Here is a 21,971-nt window from a genome sequence, read left to right as displayed (position 1 = left end):
CTACTTTTTGTGAAAGCCGAGAAAGGGAAACCTCTTTCAAAGGCTCGAAAGGCGGCTTCTGGAGAGCAATGAGAACCTTGTTTAGATCCCAGGGTTCCAATGGCCGTCTGTAAGGAGGAACAATATGACAAACTCCTTGGAGAAACGTGCGTACTTTAGAAAGCCGTGCCAAGCGCTTCTGAAAGAATACGGATAGCGCAGAGACTTGACCCTTAAGAGAGCTAAGCGACAAACCTTTTTCCAACCCAGACTGCAGGAAGGAAAGAAAAATTGGCAATGCAAATGGCCAGGGAGAAACTCCCTGAGCCAAGCACCAAGCTAAGAATATCTTCCACGTCCTGTGATAGATCTTAGCTGAGGATGGTTTTCTAGCCTGTCTCATTGTGGCAACAACTTCATGAGATAAACCTGAGGCCGCTAGGATCCAGGACTCAATGGCCACACAGTCAGGTTCAGGGCCGCAGAATTCAGATGGAAAAACGGCCCTTGAGACAGCAAATCTGGACGGTCTGGTAGTGCCCATGGTTGGCCTACCGTGAGATGCCACAGATCCGGGTACCACGACCTTCTTGGCCAGTCTGGAGCGACGAGAATGGCTCGATGGCAGTCGGACCTGATTTTCCGGAGAACTCTGGGCAACAATGCTAGAGGTGGGAACACATAGGGTAGTCGGAATTGCGACCAATCCTGAACCAAGGCGTCTGCCGCCAGCGCTCGGTGATCGTGAGACCGTGCCATGAAAACTGGGACCTTGTTGTTGTGCCGTGACGCCATCAGATCGACGTCCGGCGTCCCCCAGCGGCAGCAGATCTGCTGAAACACGTCCGGGTGAAGGGACCATTCCCCTGCGTCCATGCCCTGGCGACTGAGAAAGTCTGCTTCCCAGTTTTCCACGCCTGGGATGTGAACTGCGGATATGGTGGACGCTTTGCTTTCCACCCACGTCAAAATCCGCCGGACTTCTTGAAAGGCTTGGCGACTGCGTGTTCCCCCTTGGTGGTTGATGTACGCCACCGCCGTGGAATTGTCCGACTGAATCCGAATCTGCTTGCCTTCCAGCCATTGTTGGAAGGCTAGCAGAGCAAGATAGACTGCTCTGATTTCCAGAACATTGATCTGCAGGGTGGACTCTTCCTGAGTCCACGTCCCCTGAGCCCTGTGGTGGAGAAACACCGCTCCCCACCCTGATAGGCTCGCATCCGTCGTGACCACTGCCCAGGATGGGGGTAGGAACGACTTTCCCTGTGACAATGAGGTGGGGAGAAGCCACCAACGCAGAGAGTCCTTGGCAGTCTGAGAGAGGGAGACAGTCCTGTCGAGGGACGTCGATTTCCCATCCCATTGGCGTAGAATGTCCCATTGTAGAGGGCGCAGATGAAACTGCGCGAACGGGACCGCCTCCATCGCTGCTACCATCTTTCCTAGGAAATGCATGAGGCGCCTCAGTGAGTGCGACTGACTCTGAAGGAGAGATTGCACTCCTGTCCGTAGCGAACACTGCTTGTCCAGTGGAAGCTTCACTATCGCTGAGAGAGTATGAAACTCCATGCCAAGATAAGTCAGAGATTGGGTCGGGGTTAGATGAGACTTTGGAAAGTTGATAATCCACCCGAAACTCTGGAGAGTGTCTAGTGCCACTTTCAGACTGTGTTGGCATGCCTCTTGAGAGGGTGCCTTTATAAGCAGGTCGTCTAGATACGGGATGACCGAGTGACCTTGCGAGTGCAGAACAGCTACTACTGCTGCCATGACCTTGGTGAAGACCCGGGGGGCTGTTGCCAGACCGAAAGGTAACGCTACGAACTGCAGGTGTTCGTCGTGTATGACGAAGCGTAGGAAACGCTGATGCTCTGGCGCAATCGGCACGTGGAGATACGCATCCTTGATATCTATTGATGCTAGAAAATCTCCTTGAGACATTGAGGCTATGACGGAGCGTAGGGATTCCATCCGGAACCTCCTGACTTTTACGTGTCTGTTGAGCAACTTTAGATCCAGGACGGGTCGATACGATCCGTCCTTTTTTGGGACCACAAACAGATTGGAGTAAAAACCGTGACCTTGTTCCTGAAGAGGGACGGAGGTCACCACTCCTTCCGCCTTTAGAGCGGCCACCGCCTGCAACAGAGCATCGGCTCGGTCTGGTGGTGGAGAAGTTCTGAAGAAACGAGTTGGCGGACGGGAACTGAACTCTATCCTGTACCCGTGAGACAGAATATCCCTCACCCAACGGTCTTTGACGCGTGACAGCCAAATGTCGCCAAAGTGGGAAAGCCTCCCACCGACCGAGGGTGTGGGAATCGGAGACTGCAAGTCATGAGGACGCCGTCTTGGCCACGGTTCCTCCGGCTGTCTTTTTTTGGGCGTGACTGAGACCTCCAAGAATCTGAGCGTCTCTGATCTTTTTGAGTCTTTTTTGACGAGGAGAATTGGGACCTGCCCGGTCCTCGAAAGGACCGATAACCAGACTGACCCCTCCTCTGTTGGGGTTTGTTTTGTCTGTGTTGCGGTAAGGATGAGTCCTTACCCTTGGAGTGTTTGATGATTTCATCCAAACGCTCTCCAAACAATCGGTCACGAGAAAAAGGCAAATTGGTTAAGCACTTCTTGGAATGAGAATCTGCCTTCCAGTGTCTCAACCACAGGGCCCTACGCAAAACAACGGAGTTGGCTGACGCCACTGCCGTGCGGCTTGTAGCGTCAAGAACAGCATTAATCGCGTACGACGCGAATGCCGCCATTTGCGAGGTCAATGGTGCTACCTGCGGGGCAAATGCACGTGTGACTGAGTCGACTTGCACAAGCCCGGCTGAGATAGCTTGGAGTGCCCATACGGCAGCAAAAGATGGCGCTAACGACGCTCCAATAGCTTCATAGATGGATTTCAGCCAGAGCTCCATCTGCCTGTCAGTGGCATCTTTAAGTGTCGCTCCATCTTCAACTGCAACCAAGGATCTAGCTGCAAGCCTGGAAATTGGAGGATCCACTTTTGGACACTGGGTCCAACCCTTGACCACCTCAGGGGGAAAAGGATAGCGTGTATCTTTAAGCCGTTTAGAAAAACGCCTTTCCGGATAAGCGTGGGGTTTCTGGATTGCGTCTCTAAAGTCAGCGTGGTCCAGAAAAGTGCTTAATGTACGCTTAGGATATCTGAAATGGATTCTCTCGTGCTGCGAAGCTGACTCCTCTACAAGAGGAGCTGGTGGGGAAATATTTAACATCTTATTGATGGACGCTATAAGATCATTAACTATGGCGTCACCATCTGGTGTATCTAGATTGAGAGCGGTCCCAGGATCAGAATCCTGATCAGTCACGTCCGCCTCATCACCCATAGATTCATCTCGCTGGGATCCTGACCATTGAGATGAATGTGAAGGCCCCTCATAGCGAGCCCGCTTAGGTTGCCTGGGGCCATCGTCCGAGTCAGAGTCTTCACCCTGAGGTGTATGTGCCCGTCCCGGAGCTTGGAAGTAATTCAGCTGAGGGGGACCAGGGGGCAATGATTGCACAGTGTCCGTGGCCTGAAGCACAGGCCTAGCTCGCAATGTGTCAAGAATTTGTGACATAGTGAGAGTCATTCTGTCAGCAAAAGCCGTAAACTCAGTTCCTGTCACCTGGACAGCATTCACAGGTGGTACACCCTGGGTCACGTCCAGCAGAGGTCCCGACTGTGCAAGTGCCGCAGGGGCTGAGCACTGCACACAATGGGGGTCAGTGGAGCCTGCCGGTAGAAAAGTCCCACATGCGGTACAGGAAGCATATAATGTCTGTGCCTTGGCACCCTTGCGTTTTGTGGACGACATGCTGTTGGCTCTCTGTAATGTGAGAGAGTCTATAGCCAAAGGGCGACCAGCGCTATGCAGTACAAAGTATTTGCAGGAACAAAATACTAAGATTACTACTGGCACAAGAGGGGGTGAGCCCAGAGGGCTGCTTACCGCCCGCTGAATAGCGGGTAAGAGGCGCAGAATTCCTTGTCTGGGTCTCCCCGGCTCCCCTCTGTAGTTCAGCGTGTCAGCAGGAATGGCTGCCGGCGTCTGTGGAGAGGGGCGGCCCGTGGGAGTTCCCAAACAAAAGTGCGGGAAACAGTGTCCCCTCTGTGCCTATTGTGAGGGCTGGAGTATGTAAAAACGACTCCAGCCCTCAGCGCTGATGCACTGACCAGCTTCCCGCCCCTCCCCTGACTGGCAGGTCTGGGGGCGGGAACGAACGGAACCAGGCCGCAAAAGCCGGGGACTCGAGTTATCAGCGCGGCCGCCGTAAAAGCACGGCCCGCGCTGAAGTCCCCGGCGCACCACAAGTGCCAGCCGCGCCGCAGTCCCAGCGGCCGGCGCGACCGTTCCCCAAGAGTGTGCCTGCTTCAGCGAGCTGAATGAGGCCATGGCACAAGCGCCTCAGCGCTGATGTCCCCGGCGCACTACAACACCCAGCATGCTGCGGTGTGAGCGCCAAATGCACGGGGACACAGAGTACCTTGAGGAAGCAGGGCCATGTCCCTGATGTACTCCGCTCCATCCAGCATCTTCTCCAGGGGCTGTAGATGGAGCACGGTCTCAGTGCCTGGAGATCAGTAAATCCCACTTCACCCAGAGCCCTGTAAAAAGGGATGGGGAAGGAATCAGCATGTGGGCGCCAGCCACCGTACCCGCAATGGGTACCTCAACCTTACAAACACCTCCGACATACAGTGGGGTGAGAAGGGAGCATGCTGGGAGCCCTGTATGGGCCCTCTTTTCTTCCATCCGACATAGTCAGCAGCTGCTGCTGACTAAAAACAATGGAGCTATGCGTGCGTGTCTGACCTCCTTCGCACAAAGCTAAAACTGAGGAATCCGTACTCCTACGGGAGGGTGTATAGCCAGAAGGGGATGGGCCTTACACTTTTAAGTGTAGTTCTTTGTGCGGCCTCCAGAGGCAGTAGCTATACACCCACTGTCTGGGTCTCCCAATTAGGAGCGAAAAAGAAAACGACCCACCTATTAAATATTCCGTTGCACCTCTCATCAAATAACAGTGCATGTCACAAACTTTACTTGCCTGTATATCAGAAAGTATACATCCGATCTCACAACTAAAGGTATGTATAGAATCAGCATGACAGCACCAGTATAGCACTGGCTATAGGCTATATAGGAAAATCCTGGTGGTTCGTCCTCTTAATGAATGGCCGTACATCTGCCAGCGCAAATGGATACGGATTACTTTCACAGCAAACCGGCCCCAAGTCCCAGCACGGAGTCTCCACTGAGAGTCCTCATCAGTCTGCAATGCTGATCAGTAAGCTTGATGGCTCGTCCCATCAACTTGGGCAGAACCATTGAGTTTCGTTATTGTCTGCAATGTGATCAATGTGCAGCTGCAGACCATGAAAGACACCATTAGCCGATGCGGAGGACCCCGCGCTGGACCTGGGTAGTGGGGTAAAGCACAGTTTGTTTTTTTTAAAATGCAGATAGGTTTCAGAAACATGAAAATCCCTTTAACTGCAGTCACCTTCATTCTGGCTAAAAAAGGACATTTCGGAGCAAAATGACTCAATCTGACACAAGAAGGAGTTTTCTAGATTAACGCCAATTTCTCCATATTAGCCTACACTGCAGCTTACTTTGTTTCCGCAACTCTCCCTCGATCCTTTCCCGCTGTTGGCGTATGGGACTGCGGCTGTGGTAATTGGCTTTATTTTTGTCCCCGTGCTCCTCTCTGGCGGTTCTGTGATGAGCAGATACTGCGGAAAAAAAAAATTCGGAAATTAGAACAGGAAATGTTTGTGTATGTACATACAGCCTAATCGCCACTTCTTGGTCTAACATCTTTCTAATATACTTTGTCTTTCTATTCCTCTTACAACCAGAAAATAAGCGGTCCTGATCATAAACAATTATTATTATAGCGCCATTTATTCCATGGCGCATTACATGTGAAAAGGGTATACATAATAGAGACAAGTACAGTAATCATAATCAAGGCACAGACTGGTACAGGAGGAGAGAGGACCCTGCCCACGAGGGCTCACAGTCTACAGGAGGAGAGAGGCCCCTGCCCACGAGGGCTCACAGTCTACAGGAGGAGAGAGGCCCCTGCCCACGAGGGCTCACAGTCTACAGGAGGAGAGAGGACCCTGCCCACGAGGGCTCACAGTCTACAGGAGGAGAGAGGACCCTGCCCACGAGGGCTCACAGTCTACAGGAGGAGAGAGGACCCTGCCCACGAGGGCTCACAGTCTACAGGAGGAGGGAGGACCCTGCCCACGAGGGCTCATAGTCTACAGAAGGAGAGAGGACCCTGCCTACAAGGGCTCACAGTCTACAGGAGGAGAGAGGACTTTGCTCACGAGGGCTCACAGTCTACAGGAGGAGAGAGGACCCTGCCCGCGAGGGCTCACAGTCTACAGGAGGAGAGAGGACTCTGCCCGCGAGGGCTCACAGTCTACAGGAGGAGAGAGGACCCTGCCCGCGAGGGCTCACAGTCTACAGGAGGAGAGTGGACCCTGCCCACGAGGGCTCACAGTCTACAGAAGATAGGTGAGGATACAGTAGGTGAGGGTAGAGCTGGTCATGTGGTGCTATAGCAGACTGAGGGTTACGGCAGGTTGTAGGCTTGTTGGAAGAGGTCGGTCTTCAGGTTCCTTTTGAAGCTTGTCAAGGTAGGAGAGAGTCTGATATGTTGTGGCAGAGCATTCCAGAGTATGGGGGAGGCACGGAAGAAATCTTGGATGCGATGGTGGGAGGAGGAGATGAGAGGGGGGTAGAGAATGAGATCTTGTGAGGATCGAAGGTTACATGCAGGTAAGTACCGGGAGACTAGGTCACAGATGTAGGGAGGAGACAGGTTGTGGATGGCTTTGTAGGTCATGGTTAGTGTTTTGAACTGGAGTCGTTGGGCAATGGGAAGCCAGTGAAGAGATTGGCAGAGAGGAGTGGACGGGCAGTAGCGGCGGGACAGGTGGGTTATTTGTGCAGCATAGTTAGAATAGATTGTAGGGGTGCGAGACTCTTAGAAGGCAGGACACAAAGCAGGAGGTTGCAATAATCCAGGCGGGACACAATAAGGGCATGTACTAGGATTTTTGCAGCTTCTTGGGAAAGGAATGTACGGATCAGGGAAATATTTGTGAGTTGAAGGCGGCAGGAGGTGAAGGGGGCTTGGATGTGTGGCTTGAAAGAAAGTTCAGAGTCTTGAGTTACTCCCAGGCAGCGAGCACATGAGACCGGGGAGAGTGGGCAGCCATTGACATTGATGTATATGTCAGGTGGAGGAGTTAAGTGGGGAGGAAGAAAGATAATAAATTCTGTTTTGTCCATGTGCAGATTTAGAAATCGAGCAGAGAAGAAGGATGAAATAGCAGACAGACATTGTGGGATTCTGGTTAGTAGGGAGGTGATGTCAGGTCCAGAGAGGTAGATCTGCGTATCATCAGCGTAGAGGGGATATTGAAAGCCGTGGGACTCTATGAGCTGTCCCAGGCCGAAAGTGTAGATAGATTTCAGCAATAATGCTGTAAGTTAGTGAATAGAAATAGATGGTGAGAGCTATGAACATCAATCTATACAAAGTACAAAACCCGTGGAGCTTGGTTGAGCCATGGAAGAACGTAACGTCTCTCACACATAGGGCTTATCGGCTGCAATAATTTCTACAGAGGCAAAACTGTTCGGGATGGTGTTGTAGTGCCGGACATTGCATAATCCACAACCCTAAAAAAAAAAAAAAAAAGAAGAATATGCCCCCTTCATAATTTGACATGTTGAGAAATTCAAAATTGCAGCTCCAGACATTTTCCGCTGCGGATGGATGAGATTTGGTAAAGTCCCAATTTTGCTACTGTATTTATAGGATTCAAAGTCTGCTCCATATAACAGAATGGGGGTGATTCTGCAGATTGTGCGTGGATTGCTACAAGTCCTAGTCAGGATAATGAGACAATCACAGAAATCTCTGCAAAGCATCTAAGGCTGCACAGACCTACCTCTCTGTACCTGATAAGCTCCTAACTAACCAGAATTCCAAAATATCTCTCTATTTCATCCTTCTTTTCTACTCAATTTCTAAAAAAAACCCCAACAAAACAAAAATTCATCTTTCTCCCACCGCACTCCACCTAACCTCTCCATCAAAGTCAGTGGCTGCGCATCCTCCCCAGTGCTGTGTTCTCGCTGCCTGAGGGTAACCCTTGACTCCGCTCTCTGCTTCAGGGCACATATCTAAGGACTTTCCACCTCCTGCTGACTCCAAATAAAAAATATTTCCCAGATTCATACATTCCTTGATCAAGAATCTGCAAAAACAAGTGCATGCCCTCATCATCTCCCGCCTGGACTACTGCAACCTCCTGTTCTGTGAGCTCCCTTCTAACAGTATCACACCACACAATCTAGCCAAAACTCTGATGCCTTCCCCGGCCTCTCCTCTCTGCCAATCCCTTCACTGGCTTCCCATTGCCCAAAGACTCGAGTTCAAAATATTAAGCATGACATACAAAGCCATCCAGAACGGTCTCCTCTATACATCTATGACGTAGCCTCCAGGTAGCTACCTGCACACAACCTCCGATCCTCACAAGATCTCCTTCCCTACTCCTCTCTTATCTCCCTCTCCAACAAAAGGATACAAGATTTCTCCCGTGCCTCCCCCATACTCTGGAATTCTCTGCCCAAAATATTAAACTCTGGTCTACCATGGAAACCTTCAAAAGGAACCTGAAAACCCACCTCTTCCGACAAGCCTACAACCTGCAATAACCCTCAGTCAGCTATACCACTGCATGGCCATCTCCACCTTCACCTACTATATCCTCACCCATCCCTTGTAGACTGTGAGCCCTCATGGGCAGGGTCCTCTCCTATCCTGTAAACTGTGAGCCCTTGTGGGCAGGGTCCTCTCCTATCATATCCTGTAGACACTGAGCCCTCGTGGGCAGGCTCCTCTCTCCTCTTTTAGACTGTGAGCCCTCGCGGGCAGGGTCCTCTCTCCTGCTGAAGAACTGTGAGCCCTCGCGGCCAGCGGCCTCTCTCCTCCTGTAGACTGAGAGCCCTCGATGGAAGGGTCCTCTCTCCTCCTGTAGATGGTGAGCCCTAGCGGGCAGGGTCCTCTCTCCTGTAGACTGTGAACCCTCGCAGACAGGGTCCTCTCTCCTCCTGTAGATGGTGAGCCCTCGAGGGCAGTGTCCTCTCTCCTGTAGACGGTGAGCCCTCGCGGGCAGGGTCCTCTCTCCTCCTGTAGATGGTGAGCCCTCGCGGGCAGGGTCCTCTCTCCTCCTGTAGATGGTGAGCCCTCGCGGGCAGGGTCCTCTCTCCTCCTGTAGATGGTGAGCCCTCGCGGGCAGGGTCCTCTCTCCTCCTGTAGATGGTGAGCCCTCGCGGGCAGGGTCCTCTCTCCTCCTGTAGATGGTGAGCCCTCGCGGGCAGGGTCCTCTCTCCTCCTGTAGATGGTGAGCCCTCGCGGGCAGGGTCCTCTCTCCTCCTGTAGATGGTGAGCCCTCGCGGGCAGGGTCCTCTCTCCTCCTGTAGATGGTGAGCCCTCGCGGGCAGGGTCCTCCCTCCTCCTGTACCTGTCTGTGCCTTGTATTGTTCATGATTATTGTACTTGTCTATGTAGGCCCCATTTCACATGTCATAAATGGCGATATAATAATAATGCTTGTGCATGTATCCTAACAGATCTGCTGCATCTAGACACCCAAATGTATATATAAAGGGTTTTGCCCACAGACTCCACTGAGCAGAGGCACAAGATATCGGAATCAATATTTCCCCAGTGATGTTCATTCTTCCAAATTTCTAAATGAGAAACAGGAGGGTTCAGTGTAATCTGCAGCAGACTGATGGCAGCGGGTGTAATCTGTACTAGAAGCACCTGACAACTAAAGTGTTAGGAGTAAAGATTTCTAAGCAGCTGCATATAAAATGACAATGGAAATAAAGCCGACAACTGTACAGAAAAAGGACACGGCAGAGAAATCAATGCTGCGAAAGAGGACAGGAATCTACAAGCAATGGCAAAGAAAAGGTTTAGTGCATGATCAAATGCTGCAGGCCCTTCTTACTTGGGGGATTTTTCTTGCAAATGTCTCCAAAAGCTGTGAATAAAAAAACGTGCAAGTAAAAGGGAAGCAGTGACCAGTGATGGGCGAGACGAAAAGAAGGGGCACGGATGTGGCTGTTCGCCTGCAAAGTTGTGTGCTGGTTTAACTATTCATTTAAAGCTCCTGCAGCTACGGAAAGTATTCAGACCCCTTTACATTTTTCACTGTTTCATTGCAGCCATTTGGTAAATTCAAAAAGTTCATTTTTTTCTCATTAATGTACACTCTGCACCCCATCCCCCATCTTGACCGAAAAAACCCCAAAACAAAATGTGAAACTTTTGCAAATTTATTAAACAAAAAAAACTGTAATATCACATGGTCATAAGTATTCAGAGCCTTTGCTCAGTATTGAGTAGAGTCTTCTTGGGATCCTGGATTTGGGGATCCTCGGCCATTCTTCCTTGCAGATCCTCTCCAGTTCTCAGGGCTCTGGCTGGGCCACTCAAGAATGGTCACAGAGTTGTTCTGAAGCCACTCCTTTGTTATTTTAGCTGTGTGCTTAGGGTCATTGTCTTGTTGTACGGTGAACCTTCAGCCAAGTCTGAAGTCCAGAGCACTCTAGAAGAGGATTTCTTCCAGGATATCTCTGTACTTGGCTACATTCATCTTTCCTTCAATTGCAACCAGTCGTCCTGTCCCTGCAGCTGAAAAACACCCCCATAGCATGATGCTGCCACCACCATGTTTCACTGTTGGGATTGTATTGGGCAGGTGATGAGCAGTGCCTGGTTTTCTCCACACATACCGCTTAGAATTATTACCAAAAAGTTCTATCTTCGTCTCATCAGACCAGAAAATCTTATTTCTCATAGTCTGGGAGTCCTTCATGTGTTTTTTGCAAACTCTATGTGGGCTTTCATATGTCTTGCACTGAGGAGAGGCTTCTGTCGGGCCACTCTGCCATAAAGGCCCGACTGATGGAGGCTGCAGTGATAGTTGACTTTGTGAAACCTTTACCCATCTCTCTACTGCATCTCTGGAGCTCAGCCACAGTGATCTTGGGGTTCTTCTTTACTTCTCTCACCAAGGCTCTTCTCCCATGATTGCTCAGTTTGGCTGGATGGCCAGGTCTAGGAAGAGGTCTGGTGGTCCCAACTTCTTCCATTTAAGGATTATGGAGGCCACTGTGCTCTTAGGAACCTTGAGTACTGCAGAAATTCTTTTGTAACCTTGGCCAGATCTGTGCCTTGCCACAATTCTGTCTCTGAGCTCCTTGGACAGTTCCTTTGACCTCATGATTCTCATTAGGTCTGACATGCAGTGTGAGCTGTGAGGTCTTATATAGACAGGTGTGCGCCTTTCCAAATCAAGTCCTATCAGTTTAACTAAACACAGCTGGACTCTAATGAAGGAGGAGAACATCTCAAGGAGGATCACAAGGAAATGGACAGCATGTGATTTAAATATGAGTGTCTGAGCAAAGGGTTGGAATACTTATGACCAGGTGATATTTCAGTTTTTCTTGTTTACTAAATTTGCAAAAATTTCTACATTTCTGTTTTTTCCTGACAAGATGGGGGATGGGGGTGCAGAGTGCACATTAATGGGGGGAAAATGAACTTTTTTGAATTTACCGAATGGCTGCAATGAAACAGAGTGAAAAATTTAAAGGGGTCTGAATACTTTCCGTACCCAATGTAATGTCCCACTGAAGAAGAGTGAACACATGGGACCACCGGTAAGAACTGTGTAAGTAGTAAGAGTATACTAGTGTCTTATGACTTTTGACAGTTCTTAAAGGCTCATCCTATTAAGCTAATGTACCCTCTGCGTTGTGTGGAGGTGGTTACCATTTTAATTGCCTATATAGCAGGGCTCAAACTGCCTTAAAAATCCGAGGCCACAATGCCGTTAGGGGCTCCATCAGCGATGCTGCTACAAAACATTGGTTGGAGCCATCTTGTGTGACCGAGAAATGGTGAAGAGGATACAAAGCAGTGCAGAACTGCCACAAAGTTATTGTCATACAAATGGTTTTAAAAAGCCAAAACTTACTTTGAGTGCTAAACTCTACAAGTATTCTTGACTCTGCACTGTACTGCATTTTCTCAGTCTCTTGTAAGAGCCCTAACTTCCTGCGTTCAGGAAGCGCAGATCCTGCGAGCCCTAGAAGGCATGTTGTACAGGTTGGCAAGTGCATGACTAGCAAGTACGCGTATTATTACTACCAATTCATTGATACCACTTCACTTTAGGAAAAGACAGAAATAAAGAGAATTTTGTTTACTTACCGTAAATTCTTTTTCTTATAGTTCCGTCATGGGAGACCCAGACCATGGGGTGTATAGCTACTGCCCCCGGAGGACACACAAAGTTACTACACTCAAAAACGTGTAGCTCCTCCCTCCTAGCATATACACCCCCTGCTAGCCAGATCTAGCCAGTTTAGTGCAAAAGCTGAAGGAGGACATCCACCCATAAGAGAGAGAGTAAAAACCGGAAGAACCGGAACCTCTGTCTACAACAATAACAGCCGGTGAAGACACACGGAACAAGAAACCTGCCAACAGGCATAGGGAGGGTGCTGGGTCTCCCATGACGGAACTATAAGAAAAAGAATTTACGGTAAGTAAACAAAATTCTCTTTTTCTTCATCGTTCCTATGGGAGACCCAGACCATGGGACGTTCAAAAGCAGTCCATGGGTGGGAATAAACAGACAACTGAGAAGCAGGCAAACCTAAGTTCACAAATGGGCGACAGACGCCGGAAAAATGCGTCTGTCCAAGCCCACGTCTGCCAAAGCATGAGCATGCGTTGGGAGTGCTTCGAAAAAGCATGCAGACTAATTTGAGCTGCAGTCTGACAGACCTATTGAGCCGCAACCTGGTGCCTGAAAGCCCAAAAATAAAGGCGCCGACAGGTCTGACCAAATGAGCCCCGATCCCCAGCGGGGAAGGCACCTGAGTACACTCATAGGTCTCGGAAATGGCCGACCTAGGCCAACTTCAGGTACAGCTTAGATGCCGAGAGACCGTTACGCTGACGACCAGTCAGCACTAGAGAGGTGCACCGCCTAATAACGGCGGTGCGAGACACATAGATCCGGAGCGCCCGCACCAGATCCAGGATATGCAACGCTTCCTCAAGCGATGAACAGGAGCCGGACAAAAGGAAGGCAGGAAAATTGCCCCGGATAAGGTGGAGGCAGAAACCACCTTAGGGAAAAAAGTCCGGAGTCGGACGAAGACCACCTTGTCTTGATGCAAAAGACCAAAAAAGGGGAACGACTCCGAGAGAGTGCAGCCAGAACTCTCAGGCGGGAAATTATAGCCACTAGAAGGTGTACCTTTCTGTGAAAGATGAAACAACAAAACCTCCCCAAGAGGCGCAAAGGGGGGTTTCCGGGAACCGGGAGGACCGGATTTAGGTCCTAGGTCTCCATAGGCCGCCGGAAAAGCGGAATGATGTGAGATGCGCCCTTAAAGGAGCACACCGGAGCCAGCCGGGCGATACGCCGCTGGCACATACTGACAGGGCCGAGACCTGTCCCTTAATGAGGGATAGTCCTAGCTGTAGACCGGACTGTGGAAGGGACAGGAGGGTCGGCTAGGCCAAAAAGGTCAAAGGACAGTTTGGAGCTCGAGTCAAGGCAGAGATGACTTCGGGAAGGATATCAGAAGTCGCTAAGATCCAGGACTCAAGAGCTATGCCGTCAAGAACTCTGACGGGAAAAACGGACCTTTTGAGAAAAGGTCTGAACGGTCCGGAAGATGCCATGGCAACTCAACGGACAGAAGGAGCAGGTCAGAGGACCAAGCCCGCTTGGGTCAGTCTGGAAGAATGACCCGACGGCCCCCTTTACCGATCTTGTGCAGGACTCTGGACAAGAGGTAGGGGGTGAAATTCGAAAAGAGACAAGCTGGGATCAAACATGAACCAGTGTGTCTACCGCAAAACCTGAGGATTGTGGACCGCGGTTGGACAGCTGAAATAGCCTGCCTCGTAGTTTTCACATCTAGGATGTGGACTGCGGATACGGTGGACTAGGAGTCCCTTGTCCACTGAGGAATGTTGAGCCGCCAAGATTGCCAGGCGGCTGAGCGTCCCGCCCTGGATGAAATAGGAAAACGCTGTCACGTTGTCCGACTGGACTCGAATGTGCCTAGCCGCTCACAGATGGGGAAGGCTTGGAGAGCCAGAAATACAGCAGTGATTTCCAGCACATTGATCCAGAGGGCTGATTCGGACAGAGTCCAAGCGCCCTGCGCTCCACGGTGGAGATATCCTGCTCCCCAGGCGGATAGGCTAGCATCCTGGTGAGGATCACCCGGGACGGGCCAGAGAGGAGCGCCCCTGAGACAGAGTGGCCGAAGCCACCACTGAAAACGAGCCTCTGGTCAGTGGCGAAGCCACCACCCCGTGGGAGGATTGAGTTTGCTTGTACAGCGGAAAACATCCAGACTCAGAGGACGCAGGGGAAACTGGGCAAGGAACCGCTTCCATTGACGCCCCTGGTTCGAAGTCAGAGTGGACTTAGACAGAAAGACAAGCCACCCGAATAGGTCAGCGTGGCGAGAGTGAGCGAAGCACTCTGCTAAGAGTCAGCACAGGATGAAGCCCCAACAAGAAGGCTGACCAGGGCAAAAGATCACTGCCAAACCCTAGGGGGGCAAGGACCGTAATCACAGCTGCCTCAATGATAAAATTCGAGGGGCCTTGGCTAATCCCAAGGGAAGAGCCACGAATTGGACCACTCCAATTGTCAAAACGTAGTCAACGCTGGTGAGAAACTGCGATTGACTCCTGCCGATAGGCAGCTCTGATGCCGATGGCTGCTAAGGAATCTCCTTGGGCTCTTGATTGATCCGGTGAGAAAAACACACGGAACAAAACCGAGACTCCATGTGAAAACGCCCCACCTGGCCATGCTTGAAAAGCTAAAGATCCAGGTCGGAAGGCACCGCCCTCTTCGGGGACTAGGAATAGATTTAAGCAAAAATCTCAGAACCGTTCCCAGTCGGGAACCGGTACAATTAATCCATTGGCCAGCAAGAAATGCCACAGCCTGTGAGAAGGCGGCGGCCTTGGAGCCGGGAGGAGTTGACAGAAAAAATCTGTTTGGCGGGTGGACAGAAGTCCATCATGTAGCCCAGGGAGATATAATGTCGCCCCCATTTAACGGAGACGTGTTAGAACCCTACGTCACCAAATGGAGAGAGCCTGCCACCGACCAAGGAGGTTGTTGGCGTGGCTAAATAGCTCGGAGGAAACTGACTCAGTGACAGCATCTCCTGCGGTCTTCTGAAGACGCAGCTTCGAGCCATTTGGTTCCATGAACCTAGGCTGAGCTAGAGGACGATCAGATGGAGGAACGGAAACCATCGAAACCTAAACTGATTCCTGCCCTGGACAGGTTCCCTGGTTTAGGTTTGTGGCGAGGAAGCACACTCCCCGCCAAGAGCTTCCTTAATTTCACCCAGCTTGGTTCCGGGGAAACTGGGCCCACCAAGGGGGAGCCCAGCCAGGAACCTCCATAGAGGCATCTGCCTTCCAATTTCGAAGCCACAGGAGCCTGCGGATAGCGAGGAAGGTAGCCCAGACCACCGCCGTGCGGCGTCTAGCATGGCAGACCTGGCAGAGGATGAAAAGACTGAAGTCTGGAGTTCAGGCAACCGTTTTGGGCATAGAGTCCCTGTGAGAGAATTCATCTCCTCCAGAGAAGCAGAGAAGTTACAAAAAACCGCACTGCTGTAAGCTGAGGAGAACAAGCTCCTGCCGTTCCCATACCGACTTGGCCCAAAGGACAACCGGGTGGACCGCAGAACCTTAAGTGAGGAGCCATCAGCCACTGACATAACGGTCCGGGCTGAGCCACCTGAAGTGAATGAGCCCACTTCTTGACCACCATTGGTGGACAGGGGAAACACAGTCCTCAGAAACACGCTTCATCTCAGAGCGGATTGAGGTCCAGTACAAAATTAATGTACGGTAGAATCCTATAGAGGTGCCGTCAGCCACTGATACAACTAACCGGGCAGTCTAGACCGGAGTGGCTACCCTCTCTGAAGGGAGGGGGAGACAGGCAGCAGAACCCCGCTGTGGGGTCTGCAGGAAAAGCTGTGGGCTTGGACGCAGCGGGCTGAAAACTGGAGTGGTTAAGTAACACACTCCTTGACCTGCTAAAGGTAAACTGTGCCTTTCTGCCAGCGGGGAATACTCCCCTGATCAGGCGGACACAAGAATAATGGACGCAAGCCAATCATTCGCATCTGCGTCACCTACGGACGGATCAATGTACATAAAGTAGCGTCCGTGTCCGCGGTAGAGACATCTTCCTCGTCCGGTGAATCAGCTCGTAATCGGAGCTGCGGGACGGGGAGGACAGGGGACCCTGCGTCTCCCTGTCAGGAGAACGGGGTCTGAGCCAAGAAGGAGAGTCCCTTGTGAGCTTGGCCGAGCGAGCAGAAGACGCCCTGAGAGGGGAACTGCATGCTCAGCAGATGCCGGGACAGCCGACCCCTGGAAATAGGAATCCTATGGGGGTCAGCCACCAAAACCGGAGCAGAGGGACCATTAATGAGCCCCCATGCTGAGGGGCCACAGTGGTTAGGAGCTCGGTATAGCCGTACGAGACTACCTGCAGTGGATAATAAAGAAACAGCCTGCAGCCTCGCTCTGTGAGACATGCTGCAGAGGTGGGGGCTCTGTCTAGCATGCGTAGAATACCCAAGACAGGGGTTCAGCCTGGGGGGATTCCCACCTAAAAACCATTACAGTGTGCCGGTTCAGGCAATATGAGGTTACATGCAGCACATGTAGAGTACAGCCTTGTAGCTTTGCTGCTAGAGTGAGACATGCTGCTGAGGAGGAGATTCTATGATAAAGAATTAACTCCTTCAGAATGCCCGAGAGTGTCATGCTGCTGAGGAGGACATTCTATGATAAAGAATTAACTCCTTCAGAATGCCTGAGAGTGTATAAAAAGTGCACAACCAGGGGTTGTGACTTATCAGGCCATATTATGAGTGCCCTCCGGATTCCAAGCCTGGACCCTCAGCCAGTATTCCCTCCCTGTGCTGCAGGGCAGCCAGCGCCGACCAGTGTACTAAGACGCTGAGAAAATGGCGCCAGAGTGAGGGGGGGAGGCGGGGGTTAAACCAGGAGCGGGAATCGGAGGGCGAAGGAGATGTACAGGGGATGGAATCATCACCTCAAAAAGGAGCGTCCTCCCCTGTGCAGAGCGGCCGGCGGGCGGCTCTGCAGCGTCCCCCTGCATGCCTGACATGCAGGGGAACGAAACGAAACTAGGCCGCGGCTGAAGCCGGGGCCTAAAGTTATGCATGCGGCCGAAAATCAGGCCTCATCGGCGCGGTTCTCAGTAAAAACTGTGGAACCGGCCGGAAACACAGTAAACAAGCAGCATTATTCAGCAATCACTGTCCCCCCCAATAAAAGTGCCCCACATGCAGAAAGACCCTCTGAATAAACGTCTCTATACTTAGCTTTGAGACGCAGGGTCCAGTCCCTGTGGGGTGGGGGTCAGTGCTCCGTCCAGCAGGGTCCTGCACAAGGGCTGCGGATGGAGGCCGGTCTCCTGCAAGGCAGTGAGAACCGTGTTGGCTCCCACTTCAAATCTGAGCCCCTAAGGGATGTTGAAGGAGCGCGGCATGAAGGGCTCCTGCCCTGAAGTCAACCTTAACAGCACTGCCGCCAGGGGAGTGTGAAGGGACATGCCGGGGGTCCAGTGGACCCGCTTTTCTTCCAAATCTTTGTAAAAAATGAAAAATCAAAAAGGGATGCATGTGTGTGTGTGGATCCTCCTGACACAAAGCAAGAAACTGGCTAGATCTGGCTAGCAGGGGGTGTATATGCTAGGAGGGAGGAGCTACACGTTTTTGAGTGTAGTAACTTTGTGTGTCCTCCGGGGGCAGTAGCTATACACCCCATGGTCTGGGTCTCCCATAGGAACGATGAAGAAAAAAGAGAATAACGGTGCTCTATACTGTCTTATAAACTACACAGGGTAAGGTAATAAAATCTGAAAATGCTTGACTTCAAGGGACAGAAACACTTGGAACAGTTATTATTTTATTTGAACAGTTACTCAATAATCTGAACGTCAAGCTGTTAAGATTCTAGTAGAGTGGAGCGCCCCCGCTGGATAAATCAAGCATTACCCATATAAATCAGGGAGTTGCAAATGTAATCCTCTGACACCCTGGGTCATTCGGAGCAAACGATGCTCATCAGTTTCATCCAGGGTCCCACAAACTACACTATGAAGACTCGAAATTTTCTAGTAACATATTTAAAGGGAACCTGTCACCAAATTTGTCCCTTATAAGTTGTCTCCCACCACCACTGAGCTCTTAAATATAGCATTCTAGAATACTGTATATAATATATACTCAGGCCGGGGGTATAACATAAAAAAAAGACCTATATTATACAGTGGAACCTTGGTTTACGAGAACAATCCGTTCTGGGAGTGTGCTTGTAAACCAAGTTACTTGTCTAGCAGAACAAGATTTCCCATAGGAAATAAAGAGAATTTTGTTTACTTACCGTAAATTCTTTTTCTTATAGTTCCGTATTGGGAGACCCAGACATTGGGTGTATAGCTTCTGCCTCCGGAGGACACAGAAAGTACTACACTTAAAAGTGTAGCTCCTCCCTCTGAGCCTATACACCCCCTGGAGAACCAGATCTAGCCAGTTTAGTGCAAAAGCTGAAGGAGAATAGCCACCCACAAGTAAAAACAGAGCAAGAACCGGAACAACCGGAGACTCTGTCCACGACAACAGCCGGTGATAACACGCGGAACAAGAAACTGCCAACAGGCAACAGGGAGGGTGCTGGGTCTCCCAATACGGAACTATAAGAAAAAGAATTTACGGTAAGTAACAAAATTCTCTTTTTCTTTATCGTTCCTTATGGGAGACCCAGACATTGGGACGTCTCAAAGCAGTCCATGGGTGGGAATAAACAGAAAACTGAGAATTAGGCAGAGCCTAATTTCACAAATGGGCGACAGCCGCCTGAAGGATGCGTCTGCCCAAGCTCGCATCTGCCGAAGCATGAGCATGCACTTGGTAGTGCTTTGAAAAGGTATGCAGGCTAGTCCAAGTGGCAGCCTGACAGACTTGCTGAGCCGTAGCCTGGTGCCTGAAAGCCCAAGAGGCACCGACAGCTCTGGTCGAGTGTGCCTTGATCCCCGGCGGGGGAGGCACCTGAGTACACTGGTAGGCATCGGAAATGGTCGACCTAATCCAACGGGCTAAGGTCGGCTTAGAAGCAGAGAGGCCCTTACGCCGACCTGTGGTCAGCACAAAAAGAGAGGTGCACCGCCTAAGAGCAGCGGTGCGAGACACATAGATCCGGAGCGCCCGCACCAGATCCAGAGTATGCAACGCTTTTTCAAAGCGATGAACAGGAGCCGGACAAAAGGAAGGCAGGGTAATGTCCTGGTTAAGGTGGAAAGGAGAAACCACCTTAGGGAGAAAGTCCGGAGTCAGACGGAGAACCACCTTGTCTTGATGAAAAACCAAAAAAGGTGACTCCGAAGAGAGCGCAGACAAATCAGAGACTCTCCTGAGGGAAGTTATGGCCACTAGAAAGACCACTTTCTGTGAAAGACGAAACAAAGAAATCTCCCTAAGAGGCTCAAAGGGGGGTTTCTGCAAGGCCGTGAGGACCAAATTGAGGTCCCAAGGATCCAAGGGCCGCCGGTAAGGCGGAATGATGTGAGACGCGCCCTGCATGAAGGTGCGGACCTGAGCCAGCCGGGCGATACGCCGCTGGAACAGCACTGACAGAGCAGAGACTTGTCCCTTGAGAGAATTGAGGGACAGTCCTAGCTGCAGACCGGACTGTAGAAAGGACAGCAGGGTCGGCAAGGAAAAAGGCCAAGGAGAATGGCCGGAAGAGCGACACCAGGACAGGAAAATTTTCCAAGTCCTGTGATAGATCTTGGCCGAGAAAGACTTCCGGGCCCGAGTCATAGTGGAAATGACTTCAGGAGGAATACCAGAAGCCGTCAGGATCCAGGACTCAAGAGCCACGCCGTCAATCTGAGAGCCGCAGAATTCTGGAGGAAAAACGGACCTTGTGAGAGAAGGTCTGGACGGTCCGGAAGATGCCACGGCACCTCTACGGACAGATGGAGCAGGTCTGGGTACCAAGCTCGCCTGGGCCAGTCCGGAGCAATGAGGATGACCCGACGGCCCTCCATTCTGATCTTGCGCAGGACTCTGGGCAAGAGAGCTAGAGGGGGAAACACGTAGGACAGACGAAACTGGGACCAGTCTTGAACCAGAGCGTCCGCTGCGAAGGCCTGAGGATCGTGGGAGCGAGCCACGTAAATCGGAACCTTGTTGTTGTGACGGGATGCCATTAGGTCCACGTCCGGAGTGCCCCACTTGCGGCAGATTGACTGAAACACTGCCGGATGCAGGGACCACTCGCCACTGTCCACGGTTTGACGGCTGAGATAATCTGCCTCCCAGTTTTCCACGCCTGGGATGTGGACTGCGGATATGGTGGACTTGGAGTCCTCCGTCCATTGAAGGATACGTTGTACCTCCAACATTGTCAGGCGGCTGCGTGTCCCGCCTTGGTGATTGATGTAGGCAACTGCTGTCGCGTTGTCTGACTGGACTCGGATGTGCTTGCCCGCCAATAGGTGGTGAAAAGCTAGGAGAGCCAGGAGCACACCTCTGGTTTCCAGCACATTGATCGAGAGGGCTGACTCGGACGGAGTCCAAGTGCCCTGTGCTCGGTGGTGGAGACATACCGCTCCCCAGCCGGATAGACTGGCATCCGTGGTGAGGACCACCCAGGACGGAGCCAGGAAGGAGCGTCCCTGAGACAGAGAGAGGGGCCGAAGCCACCACTGAAGAGAGCTCCTGGTCTGTGGCGACAGAGCCACTAACCTGTGCAAGGAGGAAGGCCGCTTGTCCCAACAGCGGAGAATGTCCAGCTGCAGAGGACGCAGATGGAACTGGGCAAAGGGAACAGCCTCCATTGACGCCACCATCTGACCCAGCACCTGCATCAGGTGCCTAATGGAATAACGGCGGGGCCTCAGCAGAGAGCGCACCGCCAGTTGGAGGGACTGCTGTTTGATCAAGGGCAACTTCACAAGTGCCGGCAGAGTCTCGAACTGCATCCCTAGGTACGTGAGCCTCTGGGTCGGGGTCAGAGTGGATTTGGGCAGATTGACCAGCCACCCGAATTGGGCTAGAGTGGCGAGAGTGAGCGAGACACTCCGCTGACAGTCTGCGCTGGATGAAGCCTTGACGAGAAGGTCGTCCAGGTAAGGAATCACTGCCAACCCTTGGAGGTGCCGCAATTACTGCTGCCATGACCTTGGTGAATACCCGAGGGGCCGTGGCTAACCCGAAGGGGAGAGCCACGAATTGGAAATGTTCCTCTCCGATTGCAAAACGTAGCCAACGCTGGTGTGAAACTGCAATTGGCACATGCAGATAGGCATCTCTGATGTCGATGGATGCCAGGAAATCCCCTTGGGTCATTGAGGCAATGACTGACCGCAGAGATTCCATGCGAAAATGCCGCACCTGAACATGCTTGTTGAGAAGCTTGAGATCCAGGATGGGCCAGAAGGAACCGTCCTTTTTGGGGACTAGGAAGAGATTTGAGTAGAAACCTCTGAACCGTTCCCGGGCGGGAACCGGTACAATTACTCCGTTGGCCTGCAAGGATGCCACGGCCTGAGAGAAGGCGGCGGCCTTGGAACAGGGGGGAGTTGACAGAAAAATTCTGTTTGGCGGGCTGGAAGAGAATTCTATCCTGTAGCCGTGGGAGATGACATCCCGCACCCACTGATCGGAGACGTGTTGAAACCACGCGTCGCCAAAGTGGGAGAGCCTGCCACCGACTAAGGACGTTGCTGGCGCGGACAGATAGTCAAGAGGAGGCTG

At 51.6% G+C, this 21,971-nt stretch overlaps 1 protein-coding gene across 5 annotated transcripts in view; it reads right to left on the bottom strand.

The window, feature by feature from the left end:
- LOC142256430 (cyclin-dependent kinase 11B-like) overlaps positions 1–21,971 on the bottom strand; it is a 186,234-nt gene that overhangs the window by 96,072 nt on the left and 68,191 nt on the right. For 3 of the 5 annotated variants that reach the window (XM_075328108.1, XM_075328110.1, XM_075328109.1), the window contains 2 exons: positions 12,083–12,193; positions 5,609–5,728 (listed from right to left, as the gene is read on the bottom strand). In XM_075328108.1, the coding sequence (XP_075184223.1) occupies positions 5,609–5,728; positions 12,083–12,193 (231 nt within the window). The remainder of the gene's footprint in view (positions 1–5,608; positions 5,729–12,082; positions 12,194–21,971) is intronic. The other 2 variants (XM_075328111.1, XM_075328112.1) reach the window with 1 other exon arrangement.

The sequence above is a fragment of the Anomaloglossus baeobatrachus genome, chromosome 11 (genome assembly GCF_048569485.1).
Source record: "Anomaloglossus baeobatrachus isolate aAnoBae1 chromosome 11, aAnoBae1.hap1, whole genome shotgun sequence".
Classification (NCBI taxonomy): Eukaryota; Metazoa; Chordata; class Amphibia; order Anura; family Aromobatidae; genus Anomaloglossus; species Anomaloglossus baeobatrachus.
The sequence above is the reverse complement of the archived record's forward strand: the minus strand, read 5'-3'. Positions and strand labels throughout refer to the sequence as shown.